Source organism: Musca autumnalis, unplaced genomic scaffold, assembly GCF_047663935.1.
Source record: "Musca autumnalis isolate F117 unplaced genomic scaffold, ASM4766393v1 scaffold_2, whole genome shotgun sequence".
NCBI lineage: Eukaryota > Metazoa > Arthropoda > Insecta > Diptera > Muscidae > Musca > Musca autumnalis.
Genome location: NW_027411755.1, coordinates 181,019,490 through 181,044,454, shown reverse-complemented (window position 1 = coordinate 181,044,454; position 24,965 = coordinate 181,019,490). Strand labels below are relative to the sequence as shown.

At 35.0% G+C, this 24,965-nt stretch overlaps 1 protein-coding gene across 2 annotated transcripts; it reads left to right on the top strand.

Annotated features, from left to right (window-relative positions):
* On the top strand, positions 1-24,238 carry LOC141394964 (chitinase-like protein Idgf3). 2 transcript variants are annotated; one of them, XM_073970195.1, is made up of 3 exons: positions 1-370; positions 11,436-11,984; positions 12,048-12,817. In XM_073970195.1, exons 1-3 carry the CDS (start codon positions 262-264, stop codon positions 12,704-12,706), a joined length of 1,317 nt encoding a protein of 438 aa, XP_073826296.1. In that variant the 5' UTR covers positions 1-261; the 3' UTR covers positions 12,707-12,817. The 2 variants fall into 2 exon arrangements, with proteins under 2 accessions (XP_073826296.1, XP_073826297.1); XM_073970196.1 differs by lacking the exons at positions 11,436-11,984; positions 12,048-12,817 and adding exons at positions 22,888-23,439; positions 23,510-24,238 and having other exon boundaries at positions 65-370.
* Positions 24,239-24,965: the final 727 nt, after the last annotated feature.

The following is a 24,965-nucleotide window of genomic DNA, read 5'->3' as shown; positions in this document are numbered from 1 at the left end:
AACAATCATTTGACCTCATAGCCCAAACACAGCTGATAAAAATCTCTCGTTGTGTTTTGATTTTGTGAGACATCTAGCATTTGTATATGAATTGCGAAAAAACTTAGCTTTGACAAAGCGTTCACAATTCCAACTAAATCAGTTCACACAAGCGTGTGGTGTTGATAAGATTAAAATACATTTTTTCGGTGGAATTTTAATATTTATCAGTGGAAATATTTTTCTAAGCCAAGCAAACAGACAAACAACGAAACAACAGTCATGAAATTTTGGCAGAGTATATTTGCCATTGCGGCTTTGGGTCACTTGACCCTGGCTTTGGGTCCCAATATGATATGCTATTACGATGCTTCCAGTGAAGATAGACAGGGTAAGTTGAAGAAATAGTTTGTAGAAAATTCGTAAGTGTCCCTCGTTCTGAAAAGTGAAAAGTTTCATTTGTATATACATATGTACATTGTTGTTTACGTTCACTGGAATATTCTGTTGTTGAGTTTTGAAATAGAAAAATCTCGAAAATACTAATTTTTTTATAACGTGATATTTTGGTGTTAATTGAAATGAAATTATCATCCAGTTTCGGATATGTGTTGCCGAGAATCCTAGTGGTGTAATGAATCGGATGTAAACAAACATTTTTGTAGATATTGTTGTCGCATTACTTAATTAAGCAAATTTGAAAACTAGTGCTCCAATAATGGGGTTTGAAATGCAAAGTTAATAAAATAAAACTACTTTCAGGCATATCTGCCTATAAGCAGGGGTTATAACCAATACTAATTCATTAAAAATGTTATTACAGAACAATTGTTTCAACAGTGAAGTTTTTATGGAACTTTATGTTTCGACTCCGGCTTCAGCTCAGTTTTCTTCACCATATTTTCCTATGTTATTCAAAATGAATAAAATGAAACTTTTTCTTATTATAGAACAATATCTGTTGTTGTTTTTTTTTTTTGGTGATTTTTAGAAATATAATGTATAGAAAGTTTCAGTCGACGCTGCCGAAATATGTTAGTGATTATATACCCTACGAGTAGCTTATCAATTTAAAATGAAAACCAGTAAAACTGACATTGATTTAGTCTGGGAGAAAAAACTTGTGGAAGATGGTTTGCGCGATTCAAAAGCGGTGATTCTGGTATAGATGAAAAGGAGCGGATTGGTTAGCCCAAAAACGTTTAAACAAGTAACAAAACGTTGAGTTCGGCCTGGTCAAGCTTTTTATAAAATATTCTCTACTAAGACGTAATAATTATTTTCTATCGTGTCCACAATTTGAGGCGGATATATGCTGTGACCATTGATACCTAAATAAGGTAAAAAATGCATATAGAAATGTCTTCAATCGGTTGGCAACCTTATATGGGGATAAATCAAAGTGTGAACCTATGTTGATAATTGTTGGTGGAGAAGTTTTGCGACCACTGGGAACCTCAAATGTCGAATTGCAGATACTTCCGTCAAAAATTGTAGCTGAAATCCTCAAAATATGAAAAGTCGGGGGTTACCGTTATATGGGGGCTATACAAAAAAATGGAACTATGTTGACAGTTTTTGGTGGAGTTGTTTTGTTATCTTTAAGAACTTCGACTGTCAAATTACAGGTAGCTTGATCACAAAATGTAGCTACAGTCCTCAAAATACCGGAAATCGGGTGGGACCGTTATATGGGGAGGTACAAAAACGTGAACCTATGTTGACGGTTTTTGGTGGAGATGTTTTGTGACCACTGGGAAGTTACAAGTAGTTTGGTCAACAAATTTAGCTAAAATCCCCAAAATACCGAAAATCGGGAGGTATCGTTGTATGGGTACTATACCAAAACGTGGGCCGATATAGCCCATCTTCGAACTTGTCCTGCCTATGGAAAAAAGACACTCGGGTCAAAAATTAAGCGCTCAAGCTCAATTATTTCGAACGCTAGAGTGATTTCAACAGAGGGACAGACGGACATGTCTAGATCGTCTTAGAATTTTATACTGATCAGGAATATATATACTTTACATGGTCGCAAGTGATAAATTAGATGTGTTACAAACAGACAAACAAACTTAATATACCCTCCATACTATGGTGGAGGGTATAAAAATGAGGAATTGGAATAATTACTCCATGAAGATTGGTGTCAAACACAAGAAGAAATTGCATTATCACTAGGTGTCAGACAACAAGCGTTTAAAGCCATTGGGATTCAATCAAAAGCAGGGGAATTGGGTTCGAGAGACCCACTCCATCATGACAACGCTCGGCCAAATGTTTTAGTATCGGTCAAAAACTATTTGGAAAGCAGTGGATGGAAAATTTTGACCCACCCGCTGTATAGCCCAGACCTTGCTTCTTCCGACTACTACTGGTTTCGATCGATGCAGAACGCCCTATACGGAACGCGCTTCACTTTAGAATTGGATAACAGAAATTGGGTTAATTCATACTATGCCTCAAAACCGAAGGAGTTCTTCTGGCATGGAATACATACAGTGACAGTCACTAAAAATTATGCAACCTAAAACAAACAAGTAAAAAGTCGTTAAGTTCGGCCGGGCCGAACTTTTTATACCCTCCACCATAAAATAGTCTTAATTAAAATGGAATAATTCGGGTCCTTTCACAATTGTAGGTGTTACAACTTTTCGACAATGGATAGATTCCTACTGCCCCCACTATTGCTTAAATTACACTGTGAACACAAATGTTGGGGCAGAGATAATTCCTTTTGGAGATGAAAGCCCTTGGTGTGTTTATATTAAAAACCCCGATGGACAGATGCGCCGTGAGTCGAACTTCCGCGTTATGGTGTGATGAAGTTTTTGCAAGAGACCCTATAAGCCATCATGAATTAGCATATATCTTTGTTTGTTGTTTTTGTAGAGCACTTAAGCAACAGTGAATAAAGATATAACGCTAATTCCTGATGGCCCACAGGGTCTCTAATAAAAATTTCATCACGCCATAACGCGGAAGTTCGACTCACGGGGTTCATAATATACTCACCAAGCCTTTCTTCCCCAAGGGGAATTTTCCGTGCCCCAGACTTTCACCTCCATTTTGTTGCACAGTGTTATCTAATCTAATCTAAAAAATGTGTTCAGCTAGGTGAAAGGTACCACCTACGGGGCTATATCAAAGAGTCAACCTATCTTTAAATTTTTTGGCGGTAAAGTTTTATAGCTGCAGGGAACTTCAAGAGTCAAATTGAGGGTAGTTTCATCAAAACAATGTAGACGCTCAAAAATGCACCCATGTTGACGAATTTTAGTGAAGAAATTTCGTGACCACTGAAAATTCCCGAAAATCGGGAGGTACAGTTATATAGGGGGATATACCAAAACATGGACCTATATTGACGATTATTTTTGAATAGACACAATTGTAGCTAAAATTCTCAAAATACCGATCATTACAGCTAGTTCGGTTAAAAATTGCACCTAAAATTCTCAAAATACCGAAAATCGGGAGATACCGTTATATGGGGGGCTATACCAAAACATGGACCTATGTTGACGATGTTTCGTTGGAGATGTTTTATGACCACTGAGAACCTCAAATGTCAAATTGCAGATAGTTCGGTTAACAATTGTGGCTAAAATTCTCAAAATACCGAAAATCGGGAGGTACCGTTATATGGGGACTATACCAAAACATGGACCTATGCCCATATCCTTTGGGATATAAGTTTGTTGATCACTAGGAACCCTAATTGCCAAATTATAGCTAATTCGGTCTGCAAATGTGGCGAAGAACGTCAAAATACCTCAAATCCGGAGGTACCGTTGTATGGGGGCTATACCAAAAAGTGGACCGATATAGCCCATCTTCGAACTTGACCTGCCTATGGAAAAAAGACCCGCGGATGCAAAATTTCAGCACTCTATCTCAATTATTGCGGACGCTAGAGTGATTACAACAGACGGACAGACGGACATGGCTAGATCGCCTTAGAATTTTATCCTGATCAAGAATATATATACTTTATAGGGTCGCAAATGATTAGTTCGATGTGTTACAAACAGAATGACAAACTTAATATAGCCTCCATACTATGGTGGAGGGTATAAAAATGTAAACTTTGATAACTTCGAAGCGAGTTGCGATTTTTTATTAAAAAAAAAAATATGTAGGTTGAAAATATTTCTTTAAGATGACATGCAAAAATATTCCATTTATGTGCAAAATGTGCTTTTTTTAAATTGAGCACCACAATAATCAATTAACAATTTCCAAATTGTTGGCTTTCTATATCATTTTATTATTCAGAATGTTTAAATAATTGGTTCCCTATCGTTTTCTGTAGTTTTGTCATTGAGTCCGATCGAAATAATGATGTTCCTGACGACATTTTGGCATGATTGTAATTAGTGTCCCTTTGTAGGCAATTTGGATAGAAATTTCTAGTTTTTGAAATTATTTTCCAAGAAATGACTATGAAAAATCATTAACGATTATGTCAAGAGTGCGTATGAACAATTTAATGATATATTGGAAGTCCTGTATCAGCAAAGCTTGCCTCACATTAGACTAGTAATTAACGGCGTTGCCCTGATAGAGGAACAAAATCAGAACAAAAGTTTTTGCACTTTTCTTTGAAAATATTTGTTGTATTAACAATATTTCGAATAAAACTTTTGCTCATTATTTCGGTCCGAAAATGTGACAACGAACCCACGAAATGCAAATAATCAGACGATGCCGTTACATGGGAGCTATATTAATTCTTTCATCTATACCAAAAATTCTCAGCAGGTATGCTAAAAAGACTAAATACCCTATTTCCGCCGTTTTTGTATTATAGTGTGGATAAAAACCTTAAATATATCCAAAATCGGAATGTACCTTTCTGTGGGGGCTATATAAAAACTTGGACCTATACAGGCAAAATTATATGAGAGTTGTATACTCCTAACGAAGACTAAATATGAAATTTCAGTCTCTTCGGTGTGATAAATAGGCTATATCAAAAGTTGGACCGATGCACACTGCGAAATTTGGGAAGTTTAGTGGAACTTTAAGGGATTTTCAAAGTGCATGAAATTAATTAACTTTTATTGAATTCGTTAACTAAGTACTCCACTGCAAATGGTCCATACTCAGTTTGCCAATTTACTCCACGAAACGACTAGAAAATGCACTTAAAGTTGCACTTTTGTTTAATATTATTTTTTTGTAAGAAATGTATTTTTGATTCATTAAAAAAATGGAGTGGAGCGGACAAATGGTAAGTCAGTATGCCATGATTTATTTTTCTTAAAATTTTACAAACCTATTATGATATTTTACATCTTTAAAAAATGCAAAAAACCCTTATTGTCTTCGTGCAATTTTAGTCGGAAAGAAGTGATTTTTTGAAGTTTTCAAAATTATAATTTTTTATTTTCGGTGGACATTTTAAAAGTGAGTTCCGTACATTCACGTGTTAAGATATATATAATCTGAAAGAATGGATTCTCCTCTGTTCGCAAAGCCATAGAACAGCTGCGGTAACGTGCGGTCTTCGGAGAAATTCAAGTTTTTTTTAAATGACTTCGGAAATTTCATTTAATTGCATTTTCCAAAGTGGAAGGTAAACGCGGCAATGAACGCCATTTTTGACTGTGTTTTGAAGAAATGGATTAACTAATTCTAACAAATGATGATTTCTGTTAAATTAAGAATCCTCTCACAATTTTTCATAATTTTGACATGTAAATGTTGGTGATTTATATATAGTGCAACATTTTTGGATGCTGTGGTACAAGTACCATTATACGTTAAACATTGAAATGCAGTTCCAACCTGAACTTGATCTGAGAGACATTATTAATAAAATTAATGGTACAGGCCTGCTAAATAGACCAATAAACATTATAGCTACAAATTAAAATTACAAATTAAAATTAAGTTATTAACATTTTACTCCTTAATGGATGTGTAGGGTTTTGGGGCTTCACCCAGAAGTGGACCTGTGTTGACAGATTTTATGTGAGGATTATGTTTATGTGCTAATATCTTAAAATGTACATTTGCATCAAAATCGGTTACAATCTTTGTCTTCAACATTTAAAATACCCTACATGAAGGAACCCGTCATATGGGGGCTATACCAAAAACGCGTATCTACGATGCTAATATTTAGCACAATGGTTCTCTATCTACGAAGAACATAAAATGCTAAAATACAATCAAATATATTGGAAAATGTGTCTGTAACATTTAAAATAGCTCCCATCTACCGGTACCGTTCAATGGGGGCTATACCTAAACGCGAACCTATATTGAAAATCTTTTGTACATAAGTTTTCTAACCGCTGAAAACTGAATATACCAATTTGCAGGAAAATTGATTGAAAAATGATTGTAAAACGTAAGAACGGCAGCCGGCGTTACATGAGCGCTACGGGAAACCGTGGGCCTATGTGGCCCAATTTGAGCCAAACACTATCCACTAATGTAAGAGACATTTTTGCAAAATTTTAGGAATCTACGCCCTTTCCTTTAAAAGTTATTAGCAAAGTTCCGCTAAAATGCTCATATTTCGCACTGTGCGATGTAGCCTATTTTCAATACCAAACATCGTAGATGTAATAGAAACTTTGTCCATATTATAAGGCTCTATCTTAAATATTGCGTGCAGTATCTTGATTTCAACAGACGGACGGACAGACGAATATCGTTATTACGACTAAGAATTTAATGTGATCTCCGACGAATATTTCGATGTGTTACAAACGGAATTCAAATTTAGATACATTCAGGAATTACAGAATCGACATAAAATGAATACAGAAATCATTAAGAAAAGGATCAAGGTCGGACAGGGTCGACTATATAATACCGTGCACAACTGTGGATATATCAAATATATGGGAGCTAATCCAAATCTCCGCAAATTTCAATATAATTCTACTCATTTATTTCTAGACCAACCAGAACCACATATTAAATTGGGCAGATATAGCGTGTTTGGTACATCAAATACCTCAAATATCCAAATCTTAACCGATATTCGCCAAAAACTATGGCGTTATATCAAAAAAATGATATTCTCCAATTTTTAGCCGAATTGGATAATAAATGCGACCTGTAAGTTGCGAACATAAATCTCGTACATGGGCATACTGACATGACATGGGAGACGATTGCTGTGATCCTGTAAAGGTTACACTCTTATACATGAGATTACTACAATCACATATTAAACTTTTAGATAAATCCAGTTGCGCGTACAAAATAGAAACAAAATTAAAAAAAAAAAACAAGTGATCAAAGGCTATATTCGGGACGGGGCCGACCATGTGATACCCTACACCACTACCCCTGTGCATAAACTTTTTACTGGTAAATATTTCTTTTAGGGAATATAATCCGACTACCACCAAACACAATACGCCGCTTTCTCTCTGGGACGCCCATAAGCAACCAAAATTTCGTGACTATCCGATAAAAAATTGCCACCTGTAGCGTGATTGCAACAAAATTGGAAGAATTGGATGCATTACCGACTATTGTGGTATCTCCCTTGTTTGACCACCAACCTACTTTACACCAATGTAAAGGTGTAATATTCTTCTTCCATTGACAGACTTTGCCGTTGAAATACCCCTACTAGAAACCGATATATTCACAAAGAATAAAACGTTGAATTTGTCTCCACATGAGTTTTTAGCCATTCCAACCCCTAAATATTATCCGACTATCACCAAAATCAATGGGCTTCTTCATCTGTAAGGCACCCATCAACTTTCAAATTTCGTTACTTTGGGATCAAAATTCCAACCAGTAGCGTGATTACAAAAAATGAAAAAATTGGATATATTACTGACTTTTGCGATATCTACTTTTGGAATACTCCTACCAGAAGCGGAGATATTCCATAAGAAAAAACGTTGACTTTTCTCTACATACGCTTTTTTGCTTATTTCGACTCCTGAATATTATCCGACAATCACCAAACTTTATGGGCTTCTTCCTCTGTGGGACAAGCATCAACTCAAATCGTTAAGATCCGTTCAAAATTGCGACATGTAGCGTGATTACAAAAAATGGGAAAATGGGATGCATTACCGACTACTGCGGTATCTCTGTTGTTTGACCACCTACAACAGCCTGCTTTACATTGTTGTAAAGGTGTTATTTTCTACTTTCCTTGCTGCACAAAGAAGTACTAGATGTTTGGTGATTTATTCAACGTATGGAGCTAATCTTCGACGACAACGCGAAGAACGTGATCCAGCAGATGTTGATCGCGCTTGAAACCAGGCTAGGTTCATTGTCCAGGTTTAATTCTTATTTTCCTTATGTAATCTTCTCACCAACCCCATGTAGACGTTGTTTTATTCCCGATACGATTTTTACCAAATAAAACGCGGGTTCTTCAGATTAAGATTATACAATGCATTTGCACATATGTATATGTACAAACAGACGGATGAATGCAAACAACAAATGGAGTACAGGAAAAAAACACGAGAGAGTTGAAGGCTAATAATGAATGACTTTGCTTTGTAAAGTACAACAACAATAGCAAAATAAACATGGCAAATAGTGACTAAGCTGTAATTTAATGACTGTAGAAAATTAATTTTATACAGTAGTTTTTTGTGTAAAATTAATTCAAATAATATAACTTTTCAATAAAAATTGTCATTACAATTCACATTATCATGTAAATTAACTTAAATCTACCGGACACGTTCGTAACAATATTTTACTGACAAGTACTTATGAATGGGTGCATCCATTTTACAGTGGCTATATTCCAGATGCAGCACGTGTGCATTACAATTTTTTTATAGCTTATGAACGCTCACAGATACACTCCACGTCAGTAGAATAGAACACCTAAATTTTTGTTAATGTTAGATTATTTATCCCAAAACGAATGAATCTGCGTTTTTAATCTTGTGGGGATTTAAAGTCTATGATATTTCGTATCAAACACAGAAAAAATTATGTTTTTAGCTCTTCGCGAAATGATTTTCTGATCAATTTTCCGATAGTACTATGAAAAATAGGCATTTATTTTTGGTCATCAGGATAGAACAGTCACTTTATTTTCGCGAATTTTTGAGATATTAACGTCGAATTTTCATTCAGTCGATAAAGCAAGGCTTTCTAATCATTTTTCACCAAAGAAAACCTATTAATTATTCCGCGGGCACCGAAATAACAGCGTTAAAGGGTTTAAATTGACAGATATTTGAAACATCTCGGAGTATCAATAGGAGTCGCGCATTTATGTCATATTTCTTAATAATAAGATAGATTATGACACAGACAACCTCGACGGATACAATCGAGTGCTTTGGATGCTGATAAGATGGAACATTTTCAAAATAATTATGAAAACCGTCAAAATTTCTTAAAAAAAACTTGATGTTTTGTTCAATAAAATGGTTTTTCCGCGAACAAGTCTGCCGTTAAAAGGTTTGGGAATATGCTCCAGATTTGGAGGAAGATAATCTGATACGAAAACAACCGTTATTTTTATACACTGAGGGAAATTTTAGTACTTTTTTAAAAAAAATACGAAACCTAAAACCTCAACTTTAATGACTGTGTTTTCCCGCGAAAATGGGGCTTTTACATTTGCGAGTTCAGTTAAAAAACTTCTAATTCGTAAAATCCGGTATGGAGAGTATAACTTGGTCCATTTATATTGGAGCATAACACTGTTGAGAACAGTCGCGGACACCGAAATAAGAACACATATAAAATTCAAAGTCCAAAGGGTGTGTTCAATTTGAAAAATGTGCTAAAATTTTTCTCAGTGTATTAAAATAGCGGCTGTTTTCATATCAGATTATTTTTTCTAAGTCTGGAGAATATTTCCAAGCTTTTAAACGGCAGACTTGTTCGCGGAAAACCCATTTTATTGAACAAAGCATCATGGTTTTAATAAGAAATTTTGACATTTTTCATAATTATTTTGAAAATGTTTCATCTTATCAGCATCCGAAGCACTCGATTGTATCCGTCGAGGTTGTCTGTGTCATATTCTATCTTATTGTGAAGAAATATGACATAACTGCGCGACTCCTATTGATACTCCGAGATGTTTCAAATATCTGTCAATTTAAACCCATTAACGCTGTTATTTCGGTGCCCGCGGAATAATTAATAGGTTTTCTTTGGTGAAAAATGATTAGAAAGCCTTGCTTCATCGACTGAATGAAAATTCGACGTTAATATCTCAAAAATTCGCGAAAATAAAGTGACTGTTCTATCCTGATGACCAAAAATAAATGCCTATTTTTCATAGTACTATCGGAAAATTGATCAGAAAATCAACCTTTCGATCGAGTATTTGCTCGTGAATGAAAAAATCGAACTATGAAAACCTATGTGTTTTCATGTTGTGTTAGAAAAATTTACGAAATTATTTATTTTGACATTGTTGTAACATATTGCTAATGCATCTACCTTAGTAAATGTACGGTTGGTGGCGCGAATAGGTGTTCATAGTTCATTTTGTTTTCATTCACGAGCAAATACTCGATCGAATCGAAATCCGTAACTAGGACCCAGTATAGGCTTATGAGAGTTCATTAGTCTCTTACCACAACCATAAAAATGTCATATCTAGTTTTCTGTAATTGTAAAAAATCTTAAAAAAACCGAAGAGATATATTCGATTCAAAATGAGATACCAGGTAGAGTTGGGCAATTGAACGACCTAGTTCACAGTCCAAGTTCAAAAACGTATGAGTAACATCATACAAACTAAGGTGAGATATTAAGTATACGCATTTTGCTCATACAAACAACCGGTGTACAATGAACTAGTTTGTGAACTAGGTCGTTCAATTGCCCAACTCTACCTGGTAACTCATTTTGAATCGAATATATCTCTTCGGTTTTTTTTTAAGATTTTTTACAATTACAGAAAACTAGATATGACATTTTTATGGTTGTGGTAAGAGACTAATGAACTCTCATAAGCCTATACTGGGTCCTAGTTACGGATTTCGATTCGATCGAGTATTTGCTCGTGAATGAAAACAAAATGAACTATGAACACCTATTCGCGCCACCAACCGTACATTTACTAAGGTAGATGCATTAGCAATATGTTACAACAATGTCAAAATAAATAATTTCGTAAATTTTTCTAACACAACATGAAAACACATAGGTTTTCATAGTTCGATTTTTTCATTCACGAGCAAATACTCGATCGAAATCCGTAATAACCTGGTACCTTGTGGTATATCTTAAGCGATTAATGTCCACTACCCATACATAAGATTCGTTAAGTTTTTTTAGAATTAATTATATTTAGCGCACTTTTAAAGATAAAGTAACCATTTACAAGAGAAAATAGAAGAGGGGGTAGATGGAGACTTAACTTTAGAAACATATCTTGAATATTTTTATTCATGTCATGAAAAAAGATTTAATTTATTTTTTATTATGTCTCATCCAAATTTATCTCCCTCTTCTCTTTTCTTTCTCTAAAGGTGCGGCTAAATTTGCTCTACCCGACATTGAGACGGCCATACAATTTTGTACACACTTCGTCTATGGTTATGCCGGTATTAATCCCGAAACCTATGAATTGATTAGTTTGAATACCCAACGTGATTTGCAAAGACGTCACTTTGCCACAGTGACGGCGTTAAAAGATCGTTATCCCAATACGAAATTCCTGTTGAGTGTTGGTGGTGATAAAGATCAAAATCCAGAGAAATATATTGGTCTTCTCGAAGCTGGTCGTGAAAAGCAAAATAAATTTATTGAATCAGCACGTGAGGTATTGCGTAGCTACAATTTTGATGGCTTGGATTTGGCATTCCAATTGCCACGTAACAAACCCCGCAAGGTACATTCTGATGTTGGCCAGGCATGGAAGTCATTTAAGAAATTATTCACCGGTGATTTTGTCGTCGATGAAAAGGCTGCCGATCACAAGGAACAATTTACAGATTTGGTCAAGGATTTGAAGGCTGCCTTTACACCCTACAATATGATGTTGTCATTGACCGTGTTGCCAAATGTTAATTCAACATGTAAGTTGTAAAGAAAAAGGCGAAAGTTTTCAAAATTATATTGAATGCATAATTTCTTCATAGGGTACTTCAATGCTCCTGCCATTATTAACAATTTGGATTTTGTAACATTGGCTGCCTTTGATTTTACCACACCCGAACGTAATCCCGAAGAAGCCGATTATACCTCCCCCACCTATGCCCCCATCCAGTTGGGTAATCGTTTGCCCCACTACAATGTTGAAGCTCAAGTTGAATATTGGCTTTCACAAAATGTCCCAGCCAACAAAATTAATGTTGGTGTTGCCACCTATGGTAGAGCTTGGAAAATGACTGCTGATTCAAACGCTGATGGCGTTCCAATTGTTGCCAAAACTGATGGTCCTGCACCTGCTGGCCCTGAAAGTAAAACTAGTGGTTTGTTGACTTGGTCAGAAATTTGTTTGAAATTAGCCAACCCCGTCAACATGGGTAAAACTGGTGCCGATGCTCCGTTACGTCGTATTATGGATCCCACCAAACGTTTCGGTGTCTATGCTTTCCGTGCTCCCGATGCAAATGGTGAACATGGCATGTGGGTGAGTTATGATGATCCCGGTACTGCTGCCGAAAAAGCCATTTTTGTAAAGAATCGCGGTTTAGGTGGCATTGGATTGTTCGACTTGACTATGGATGATTTCCGTGGTACTTGCACCGGTGATAAATTCCCCATGTTGAGATCTATGAAATATAGATTGATGTGAGAGGGGGAATGTTTTATGTGATTAAGAAATAAAAATGATTGATATTGTTGTTGTAATTATTAATAATACGTGATTATTATGGTTGAATAAATTTTCCAATTTTATAGAATACTTAGAATTTTACATTTTATTTGTGTCGTGTTGATGTCATTGGAATGATTTGTTTTTAAATTGTGGTCGGGGTTTCCATATTTGTGCGGTATGCCATTTTATGACTTGAATGTGCAATTTTCAATGTTTGTAAATCCTTATTAAGAGAGTCTATTTATGGAAATATCAAAAATGATATATTGCATATTCTTACGGTGTTTTATTCAACTTGCTTTTTTAATTACTTTTTTTTTTTTTGGTAAAATAACAAATATTTCACACTGATATAAAGGGAAAATTGTATTGACAAATTTAAAAAAAAAATTAGAAAAATTAGTATTTGTTCAAATCCCACTACCAAATAGGACTTACAATTTTTGTAATTATTAGTAGTTTAATACAAAAAGATTTCAAGAACATCGAAGAGTATAAAAATTTGTTTTAAATATTAAAAACTCGAAAATTGATTCCAAACCCACTGTGAAATTTTTTTCTAATTTTTATTAGATAGCTGATAGAAACACAAAATATTTTATTTCCTTTTGGACCAATATTAAAGAAGTTGTAAATATTTCTTTCCATATAGTTCAGTTTTTACTGAATTCGAGTCAAAAAAGTGTCCGATTCCACTCCGAAATCCCTATATGCATCTGCAATTATAAATCGCAATATGATAATTATATTTGGCAGTCTGAATATCAGATTAAAACAAATAAAAAAGTATCAGTATGCTTTGCCGACAGAGATATACCCTAAGCCAATTCACATAGGCTTAAACATTATTAAACATTAAACATTCATCTACGGATATGTATTTAATGACTTTTCAAAATTTTGTGGCCATTTTTGGACATATAAACTTGCCGAGAAAAATTTGGATTAGGAGTGATGTTCAAAAGTGTTGCGGAGGAGGTACTTGAAGGAGTGAACCGACATAGTCCATTATGGAAATGGCTCTTATTTTGGGAGTCATCTATTTTCGATAGATATCGCGACCACTAGTCATTTTAGTTGGTCATCGCATAACTTTTGGAACAGTATACCAGGAAGCATGGACTTGTCCACACAAAACATAATATCGCTGTAAACAGGACCACACCGAATATCATCGGCTACATTTCCAAATGATCTTCGAACAGGCCCTAAGCTGTACTTAAACACAAATGTTGAACTTTTGTGGGTGTGGTTCCCTAAGGAGAGGACCGATATGGGTCATTTTAGAAGTTAATCTAAATTTGTACAAAATATTGGGAGATCCAAAGTTGGGACCAAATTGTTTGCTCCGTTCAAGGGATATCGAACCTAATCTATATCTGGCAGGTATATTAGGATAGGAACAGTATGGACCAACTCGGTCACTCCCTTTCCCTGATGAAACTTGTACCGTCGTCTGGGGGGGGGGGGGGGGGGGGGGGGGGGGGGCAGTGAATACAAGTAGTTACAATAAAAATCAAAGCGAATCAAGAGCAGGTCCTAAAGTGACATTTTCCGAAATTTTATGTGGGAGGTACCCGAAGGAGTGGACCGATAGAGTCCATATTGCAATCTCATCTATGTCTGGTAGAAAGTTCACGAGTGCAAAGTATGGACAAAATCGGTTAATCGCTTCAATAATTGTCGTGAGCACAATTTTTCCGAACATTTTCGAACTTTTGTGAGGGAGTTATCTGAAGGAGTGGACCGATATGCCTTATCTTCGAACTTTAACTAAGTTTGGAAAAAATATTACTAACCCCAAACTTTTGATTAAATTGGTTCATTCGTTGGAGAGTTATCGTGCACACCAGCCACACAGGCAGACGGGCAGACATGGCTAAATCGACTCCAAGTTGTCTGAAACATATTTTGGGTCTAAAACAATTATTTTGAAGAGGCACATTTTGCCCGTATGAAAGTGTATATGAGGAAAAGTAAATTTTTATACCCTACACCACTATGTGGAAAGGGTATTATAAGTTTGTTTTGGTAAAAATTCATGTAGCACCGCAAAATACTCGTCGGAGACCCCCAATGTGGTATACCAATCTTCATATCTCGGCGAGATAAAGCGATTTTGAGATGTGTGTCCGTCCATCCGTATGTCCGTCTGTCCATTATAAATTGTAATCAAACTCCAGGCCGCAATTATGGACCGATCGTCACGAAATTTGGTATGGAGGTCGGTTTCACATCAGAATAGATCGCTATTTTAATTGATGATCGTGAAATATTTAGCGGGTGAAATGGACCAAAAACATAATTTTTATCCGATTTTGTAGCCGCTCTGTCGCAATAATAGTCCGATCGCGTTGACATTTTAAATAAGGTAAGAGAATATGAAAAAAGAAGCTAGCAATTTGAGATGGCGATCAGATAATATTTAGATGGTTAAATGGACCACAAGTTTTGTGTGAAAATTGTGAAAAATGTTAATATACAGCATTTATATTTATTCCTGGAAGAGACATTCCGGGCAAGTAAGCTATACATGGAAGGGGAACGCTTGACCTTTATATTGATGTCAATTGTGTTGGTGTACACGATAAGATAACAGAGTTACAGCCTAATATACCCAGTAATTTGTTGATAGTGTAATCATAAACACGCTAGATGTCGCAATTATAGCTCAATAATCACGAAATGTTGCACAAGGGAAGAATTTAGGTAGAAGAAGATCCTTACAATTTTGGATGATGATCTGATATTATTCAGCGGGTGAAACGGACCACTACTTTTGTATGAAAAATACAACAAAAAAAATTGTCAATATTTTATTTCCTGGAGGGCATATACCGGCAAAGTAGACCATATATGAAAATAGAACTACTGATCTTCTCCTGATGGTTTTGTGCAGAGAACCACATTTTCCCATTCCCAGTTTTTGCATTATTTCAAATTACATGGTGCCCTAACGGTTTTGCTTTCCAATTGGATTTTTATACATACACGGCAACATGGGTCGCTTTGCCACCTTTTTTCAAAACGATTACCCAGTCAGGCAAAATCAAATTTTCAACGGTGGCAAAATATCCTTCAGTAAGGTTTGCGACCTTTTCTGAGTATTTCAGCCATGTAAAACTTCTCTACGAGTGGTGTCTTAGGACACGCCATTATGACTCGGAGATGAGCTGTGGGTCCCATACCATTGTGGGAATATGAATGGGGGTACACTCACTTATTGATGTGAGAGAAGTTTCCTTTCTAGGATGATTGTGAAACAATTATTATAATATTATTTAAGCTTGGTGTGATACGATACAAGAATCCACAAAGTTATTTCTTACAATAAGTTGATTTGTTCCATAAACACATTTTGATTTGTGGAAAGCTGGAAAGTATCACATGGTCGGCCCCGTCCGACTATAGCCTTGGCTTACTTGTTTATTTTTTTTTTTATTTATTTATTTAAATGTTTGTTACATCCTACACAACAAGATAAAAATCTTATAAATTACAGTGTAGGATTCATATTATAAAAACATATCCGTCTTAATCTATTGCAATTACAAATTTAGGTGACAAACATGAATTGATTAGCAAAAAAAATTAAACTACATATGAAGAAAAGACAAAATTTTTTAGTTTTCCATAAAAAAAAAAAATTAAAAAAATTTTTTTAAGCTACATGAAAGATTTTTGGTACATAGATTGGGAAAAAAATGTCATTCTTAAATCTGTTCGTGATACTAATTTTGGTTGTTGCGCGCAAAAGTTATGGCGGTTTCAATTCTGATAAAAAGAAAAAAATCTTTAAAAGACTCTAATCATTATATTGAGAAACTCTCTTAATTAGGGGCTCCCTACATACTATATGTTTACTGAGGTCCCATAACTTTAGTGAAAAAGTTGTGCATTTTCGCGGAAATTAGGAAAGAATTCCAAACAATTGGTAGTTTGCAACTTGTTTTAATAAAATTCAACCTGCTTATGCCTCTGAAAAATATATAAAAAATATGTACGTAATCTATACATCGCGAAGATTCAAATGAAACCAAAACTATACAAATCCGTTTAGTGGTTTTCATATTATAGCGAAAACAAAAAAATATATTGAGGAAATTTATAAAATTTTTGTAAGAGAAAATATTTATTAAAATTTATTTTGTGAGTTAGTTGAACAAAATGTAAGAAAAATAGGTCGGAGTTTTTCTTCTATTTTAGTTAAATTTCACGCAATAAATCACATTTTTTATTCTAATCACTTCTCGAAAACACGCTAACATCTAGCAGAAGATATGGATATCTTTCAAATAAATGTTGGGTTCCTTTAAATGGGGTATAATCTTGAAATTAAATTGTATCGGGTAATGTTCATTGAAATGAAATGCGTGTAAATCGAGAAATCCTCAAAATCACTTGATGCGCATGCGGTTTACCAATACAGCGAATTCTTCTCTTTTAATTTGTACACATTTGCCAGGATTTACTTTGGCCGCTAAGATGTAGCATCGTCTGCAGTTTAGTGTGCAACAAACTGTATAACGCTTATAATTTGCACAAAGTGCATACACTTTTTATGCGCATCCGATTTCACTATCAACCGTGAAAAAATACATCGATCTAAACATATTTCAATAAAATCCATCAAGAACCGTGGATGTAGCATCACACAGTATTTTTTGGATAAATCGGATACAGCTCCCACGCCACTAAATTTTTCAAACCGCTGTTTTCGCACAAACGCGAGTGATGATTCACTTTCTTCATTGAAATGGAAACGATCCACATAAAACGCGAATTAGTCAGCGATATTTTGAATAACATTTTTCGCAAATTTTTCAATTTTTGCAGTAGCCATTTCCGCCGTTCTAGTAGATGGATTTTTATGATCTGTGATTCATATGATCCGGATCGTCTAAAAACTAAAATATCACGGGGTACCAGCACACTCAAAACGATATTGTAAATACTGTACCCAAAAAATAGGTTTTTTAGAAAAAATATCACACTAAATTTTGGCCTTTGGCAGTAGATTACTCAGCTGCTGTGTGGGCTACATACTCAATATACATATCAGATTATGCAAAATCGCGAGTTCTTTAATCCTATAATTGGTTTTTCGAAATATCCGAATGCGCGTCCCAGTTACATAAAAAATACAAAAAACACCTGAAATCCGGCTTCAAAATGTCAGCATCCATAAAAGGTGGATGCAGTGGAAATTTTGGAAAGTGATACATTAGAAGTGTAATCTTCATTTTGTATTCTCCTACTTTTACTTTGGACAGATGTCCGTCATTTGAATGGTTTAATCAGAAATCGAATAGCAATATAAAAAACCTGTTTAGCTTCAACGTGTTTTTACCTATGTTTTTTTCCTTTACGCGGTCGTAACTACCACGTTAATTAAATTTTTTTGCTAAATTTTTGAGCTTTGTACAAAAACATCTAAAATAATCCAGCAATAGTCATAGTTACTGGTAAACTACAATAGTTCGCGTATTATAATAGTGCAAACCTTGGCTTCATGGAACTAAAAAATTTTGACTTTTCCTCATATACATTTATTATAAAAAAAATAAACTTGAAGAGTAACAAAAATAAAAGGAGAATAAGTAAAATGTTTAAGTTTTACATTAATGACTACTATAAATTGCGGAAATGCTGTAGGAGCTTTTTCTGAAAGGAAAATATGTTGCTGTTGCCTTGTATTTCATGTGGGAGAGTATTCCAGAGACGTGTTGTACCGACAAAAAATTGAAATTCCGATACCAAACTCCGTCTCCGTAGAGGGGTAATTTTCTTTCCTCTATTTGATCTTCCAAACTTAAGTTTATTAAATAAATATTTTGGTCTTTGTTTATAAATAATTTTGTGCAAGAATACCAAGGCTTTAAGGTTAACTAGAGAATCGAAACTTATACCATACAGGGAACTAGTGTAACGAGACACACGCTGAGTTCTTCTCAGGCCATAAACATAACGAATAATATTGTTGAATGCCACATTCAACTTCCGACGGGTCAGTGATCCACAGTTTGCGAAAATTTCGCATCCATATATTAGGCCGGGTATCAAATAATTAAATAATATTCCATTTGAAAAACATTAATTTTTTTTTTTTGAAGCTACAAGAAAGATTTTTGGTACATGGATTGAGACAAAAATCCCATTCTCAAATCTGTTAGAGATACTAATTTTGGTTATTGCCCGCAAAAGTTATGGCGGTTTCAATTCTGATTATAAGAAAAAATCTTATAAAAACGTTATTCATTATATTGAGAAACAGTGTCAATTTATGGCTTCCTACATACTATATGTTTACTGAGGTCCCATAACTTTAGTGAAAAAGTTGTAAATTTTCGCTGAAATTAGGAAAGAATCAAAACAATTGGTGGTTTGCAACTTGTTTTAATAAAATTCAAGCTGTTTATGCATCTGAAAAATATATAAAAAATATGTACGTCATCTAAACATCGCGAAGATTCAAATGAAACTAAAAATATACAAATCTGTTTAGCGGTTTGCATATTATAGCAAAAAAACAAAAAAAATATATTGAGGGAATTTATAAAATTGTTGTAAGAGAAAATATTTTTTAAAATTTATTTTGTGATTTAGTTGAAGAAAATGTAGGATTTCACTGTCATCCATGAAAAAATACATCGATCTAAACCTATTTCGATAAAATCCATCAAGAACCGTGGATGTAGCATCACACAGTATTTTTGCCACTACATTTTTTAAACCGCTGTTTTCGCAAAAACGCGAGTGATGTGTCAGTTTCTTCATTGACAAGAAACGATCCACAGAAAACGCGATTAAATCCCCTATATTTCAAAAACATTTTTCGCACATTTTTCGATTTTTGCAGTTGCTGTTTTCACAGTTCTTCTTTCACGATCTATGATTTATATGATCCGGACCATCAAAAAACTAAAATATCTTGGGTCACAGCACAATCAAAAGGATATTGTAAATACTGTACCCAAAAATAGAGTTTTCCGAAAAAAATATCGCACTAAATTTTGGCTTCTGGCATTGGATTACTGTGATGCTGTGTGGGCTACATAGTCAATATAGATATCAAATTATGCGTAATCGCGAGTACTTTAATCCTATTAATGGTTCTTAGAAACAGCCGAATGCGCGTCCCTGTTAAATAAAAAATACAAAAAAACATGGATTCATAAAAGGTGGATGCGGTGAAAATTTTAAAAAGTGATACATTAGAAGTGTAATCTTCATATTGTATTTTTCTTATTTTACTTTGGGCAGATATCCGTACTTTCCGTCCGTTTGACCGGCAATCGAATAATAACCTAAAAAACTCGTTTGCTTCAACGTGTTTTTACCTATTTTTATTAATTAACGCGGTCATAGGTTCCGCGCAACTTAGCTTTTTTTTACTTTCCCTCATATACCCTCGTTAGCATAAATGCTGAGGGTATAAAAACTTAACAAAAAATGTAAATATTGTTCTTCAGATTATTATAAGAATCAGTCAAAATATAATATTATTATAATGCAATTTTTCGTACAATACACGTTCGCTTCGTACTAATACACCTTCGCTGTATAGCTGGAAAAATGTGTTTGTGTAAGTGTGTTTTTAAAATGTTTCCAAACTGATTATATTTTTCATTCAGGTATATGAGGGAAGGCATGGCGTTACTATATTCGAATATATTTTCAAGAACAATTTTTTCCGTGATAACTTACAATGTTAGTTATACAAATGCTTCTGTAATATGGGACCCATATTCTTAAAGAACATAAAAACGCGTCAACACTACCCAATGGTTCCAGATTGTTTAATGATTCCCTCCCAATCTACCCACAATACTTTAGACTGGTGCTTTTGTTACTTGAAGATAAGCCATATCGGTCCATTCCTTCAGGTAACTCCCCCACAAAAGTTCAAAAAAGTTCGAAAGAATTTTGACGGCGATAACTCTTGAAGGGAGTGACCGATTTGGTCCATACTTTACACATCCTAATATACCTACCAGATGTAGATCAGGTATATGAGGAAAGGCATCGCGTTACTACATTCAAATGTATTTTCAAAAACATTTTCTGTTCCCTGATAACTTGCAATGTTAGTTATTACAAATTCTTCTTTAATATGAGACCAATATTCTTAAAGAACATAAAAATGTGTCCATACTACCCAATGGTTCCAGATTATTTACTGTTTACGTCCCAATCTACTCACAATACTTTAGACTGGTGATTTTAACATGGGGATGTCATAAGATTGAGTCAATTGTCACCTCACTCATTACCAGTAACCAGTTGTTTGGTTAAACAATACATTACGTGTCTCATTACCTGTAACTAACGAATTCGAACGATACACATGGAAAAACTTTTTAAGTAACAAAAGCACCAGTCTAAAGCATTTTGATTCGATAAGAAGGTAACCAGTGAACAATCTGGAACTCCTGGGTAAAGTGGAACTGATTAATAGTTCGATGAGATTTAATTTGATAGATTGATTTCAGGCTTTTGAATAGTTATGAAGTTGTACTTATATATATACTTCTTACATATACCAGTAAGGGTCTGATATCCCAGCGGATGTATTGTTGATATGTATACAGGACACAAGGACCAGAAAAGCTTAACGTACAACCTCTAATAGTTTTTTAAGTAGCGTGGTAAATTCTCTACAGTAATATTGCTTATTCACGTGTCCGTTTTTATAGAGATAATAACCAAATTAGCGTTCGGCAATACTAATCCTGATTACAATGATATAATTTCTAGTAGGCAAGTCAAAAAAGTTCCAAAACTCTAAACTAATGCGACTGGAGAGCACGAAAGCTTACGATTTAAGTATACAATTTGGCCAAATTGTAATATTTATTTCGAGGGCATATCACGTTCCAAGAAGGTATATATCAAACAACTCCTGCATACAAATATTCTAACATCTTTCACTAAGTATCATTTAAATTCAGTTCGAGAATCAGTTTGGAATTTTTATCGAAGATAACTCTTGCGGTCCTGATTACATTGATATATTTTTCAGCTCTAAAACCTCTGGTTAGCATTATAACTTACGCATTGAGTCGCAGATATGTCCGAACCCTATTAAATTGTAATAATTCTTCGAAACATACATCAAGGTCCAGAAGTTATATATCGGACAACTCCTTTGGTCATCTCCCTAGGAAAGGTTTAATATTTTCGCTTAAGTTCGAGAATCGCTTTGAAATTTTTATCGAAGATAGTACTTGTGGTCCTCATTACTTGCTGAATTAGGTCGATCCCTAGTATGAACGCGGTCCTCGGAGAACATCCCCCATAAATTGCAGCTGAGGAGCTGCAGCTGCCACGAAAACCAGATAAGTTTGGCTAAAATTCCTATAGGGCAAGGGTCGATGACACCGTGCAAAATATCTGCCCAGCATGCGGCACAGACCTTCATGACACACTGCACATTTTCAACTGCCCTGCCAAACTTACTCAACTAACTCCAGTACATCTGTGGTTACATCCTATCGAATCAGCCACATTCCTAGAACTGGAGATAGATCCAGAGCTTACTTACAAACATATCGACACCTCCAAATAATAGTATGCTAAGTCTAAAAAGTGAGTTTTGCTGGAGAAGCTCTAAAAGTGTGAATTTTTTTTGAACTTCAGTACTATGCTAAGTCAATATTTGTTTATAACTTCTGTTCGGATTGACCGATCATTATCAAAATTTGACAGAATTTATGTTAAAGGACGCTCGACACCTCCAAATAATAGTTTGCTAATTCTGAACAGTGAGTTTTGCCGGACAAGCTCTAAAATTTGGAAATTCCTTTGACCTTCAGTACTATGCTAAGTAAATATTTGTTTATAACTTCTGTTCGGATTGTCCGATTATTACCAAAATTTGACAGAATTTAAGTTAAAGGGCGTTAAATATAAAAATGTAAAGAACTTGAAAACATGCTACGTCGACTTAGAACACTATTGTTTGGAGGCGTCGATATAATAAAACATACTGTTACAACAACAAACAACGAGCCTATCAAAAAGCTTGGAGAGGCTTCACACTTTTTTTCACGGACCAATATTTCGCGTCTTTGAAAAGTATTCTCTGCTAATATTATATTGTAATGAGCCTTATTAATGACATAATTAAAACATGTTTTACTTTCCCCTCTTTTCAGGTGAAGCCAAATTCACGCTACAAGATATGGACTATGCGCTACAATTTTGTACACACATTGTGTACGGTTATGTTGGAATTGATCCTGAAACCTTTGAAGTTATTAGTTTGAATGTGCAACGTGATGTTAAGAGAAGGCATTTCTCTGCAATTACGGAGCTAAAAGATCGTTATCCACTCACCAAATTTCTGCTAAGTGTTGGCGGTGATGCCGATCTTAATAAACCTGAAAAATATATCAATCTATTAGAGGCAGGAAAGGCGAACCAAACAAAATTCATAGAATCTGCACGTGATGTGCTGCGTGCCTACAATTTTGATGGTTTAGATTTGGCTTTTCAATTTCCGCGCAATAAACCAAGGAAAGCGCATTCAGAGCTTGGCCTAATGTGGAAAAATTTGAAAAAGTTCTTTACTGGCGATGCAATTGTTGATGAAAAATCCGATGAACATAAGGAACAATTTACGGAGCTGGTGAAAGATTTAAAGACTGCATTTAGGCCCTATGATTTAATGTTGACATTGACAGTATTGCCAAATGTTAATTCGTCATGTAAGTCTCAGACGAAACATAGGATTTATTTCCTGATGCAAGTAATTGAATTGGGTTTGTTTCTTTACAGGGTATTTCAATGCTCCTGCCATTATTAACAATCTGAACTATGTCACCTTGGCCACATTTGATTTTACCACACCGGAACGTAATCCCAAAGAGGCTGATTACACTGCACCACTTTTCCCACCACCGGCAGAGGGTAATCGCCAGGGTCATTACAACATCGATTATCAAATTGATCATTGGATTTCTCAGCGAGTGCCGCATAGTAAAGTCAATGTGGGTATTGCTGCCTATGGTAGGGCTTGGAAAATGACTGCAGAGTCTAAGGCAGATGGCTTACCGGTGGTTCAACACACCGATGGTCCTGCTCCCCCCGGCGAGCAGACAAAAACTCCAGGATTATTAAAATATTCGGAAATTTGCCAATTAACAAGTCCCTGGAAGGTCGATCGAAAGGATGAAGAAGCTCCATTGCGTCGCATTATTGACAGAACGAGAAAATATAATGTCTACGCCTATCGTTCGGCCGATAGTCATGGCGAAAATGGTCTATGGGTTAGTTTTGATGATTTAGAATCCGCCGGCACTAAAGCTACTTATGTAAAAAATCGTGGCCTTGGTGGTGTTGCACTGTTCGACTTAAGTCTGGATGACATCCGTGGCAGCTGTGATGGTGATAAATTTCCCTTGCTTAGAACTATTAAGCTTAAATTATTGTAAATAGTATTTGTTGCATTGTGTTTACTTAATAAATTTATAGTAAGAATAATAAAAAGAACAGCATGCAATAGAAGAAGTGACATGATAATTTCCAGCAGAACTCCATTAGAAGTGATACTTCACGAATGGATATTATTGGAAAGTCTATTAAAAAAAAATAAAACAAAATCAATTGACTTTGCCAAAAATAACAAGTAAAAAAGCGTTAAGTTCGGCCGGGCCGAACTTTTCATACCCTCCACCATAAAATATTCTGAACTAAAATGGAATAATTAGTTTTTAGTTAAAATGTCAGATAATGTACAATGCTTCATTCGGGAGGCCCTTTTTTATGGTGTATATATCTAACTATGTATGTTGACAATTTTTGGTGGGCTAGAAAATGGGAGGTACCGTTATATAGGGGTTATAATAAAACATGGACCTATGTTGACAGTTTTTGATTGGAGTCTTTAATGTCAAATAACTCCTAATTCGGTTAAAAATTGCAGCTAGAATCCTCAAAATACCGAAAATCGGTACATAACGTGGGAACTTCAAATGCCATTACCAACTAGTTCGGAGGTATGTGGGCTATACGAAAATATGAACTTAAATGAACAATTTTCGTTGCAGAATTTTTGTTGGCTTTTAAATTTTAAATTACAGAAAGTTCATCCAAAAAATAAAGCTAAGGTACGGAAAATCGGGAGGTTTGTTTTGGGGCTATACCAAAACATGGACCTACGTTGGTTAAACATTTTAAGTAAAATCCTCAAAGTACCGAAAATCGGGAAGTATCGTTATATTGGGGCTATGTT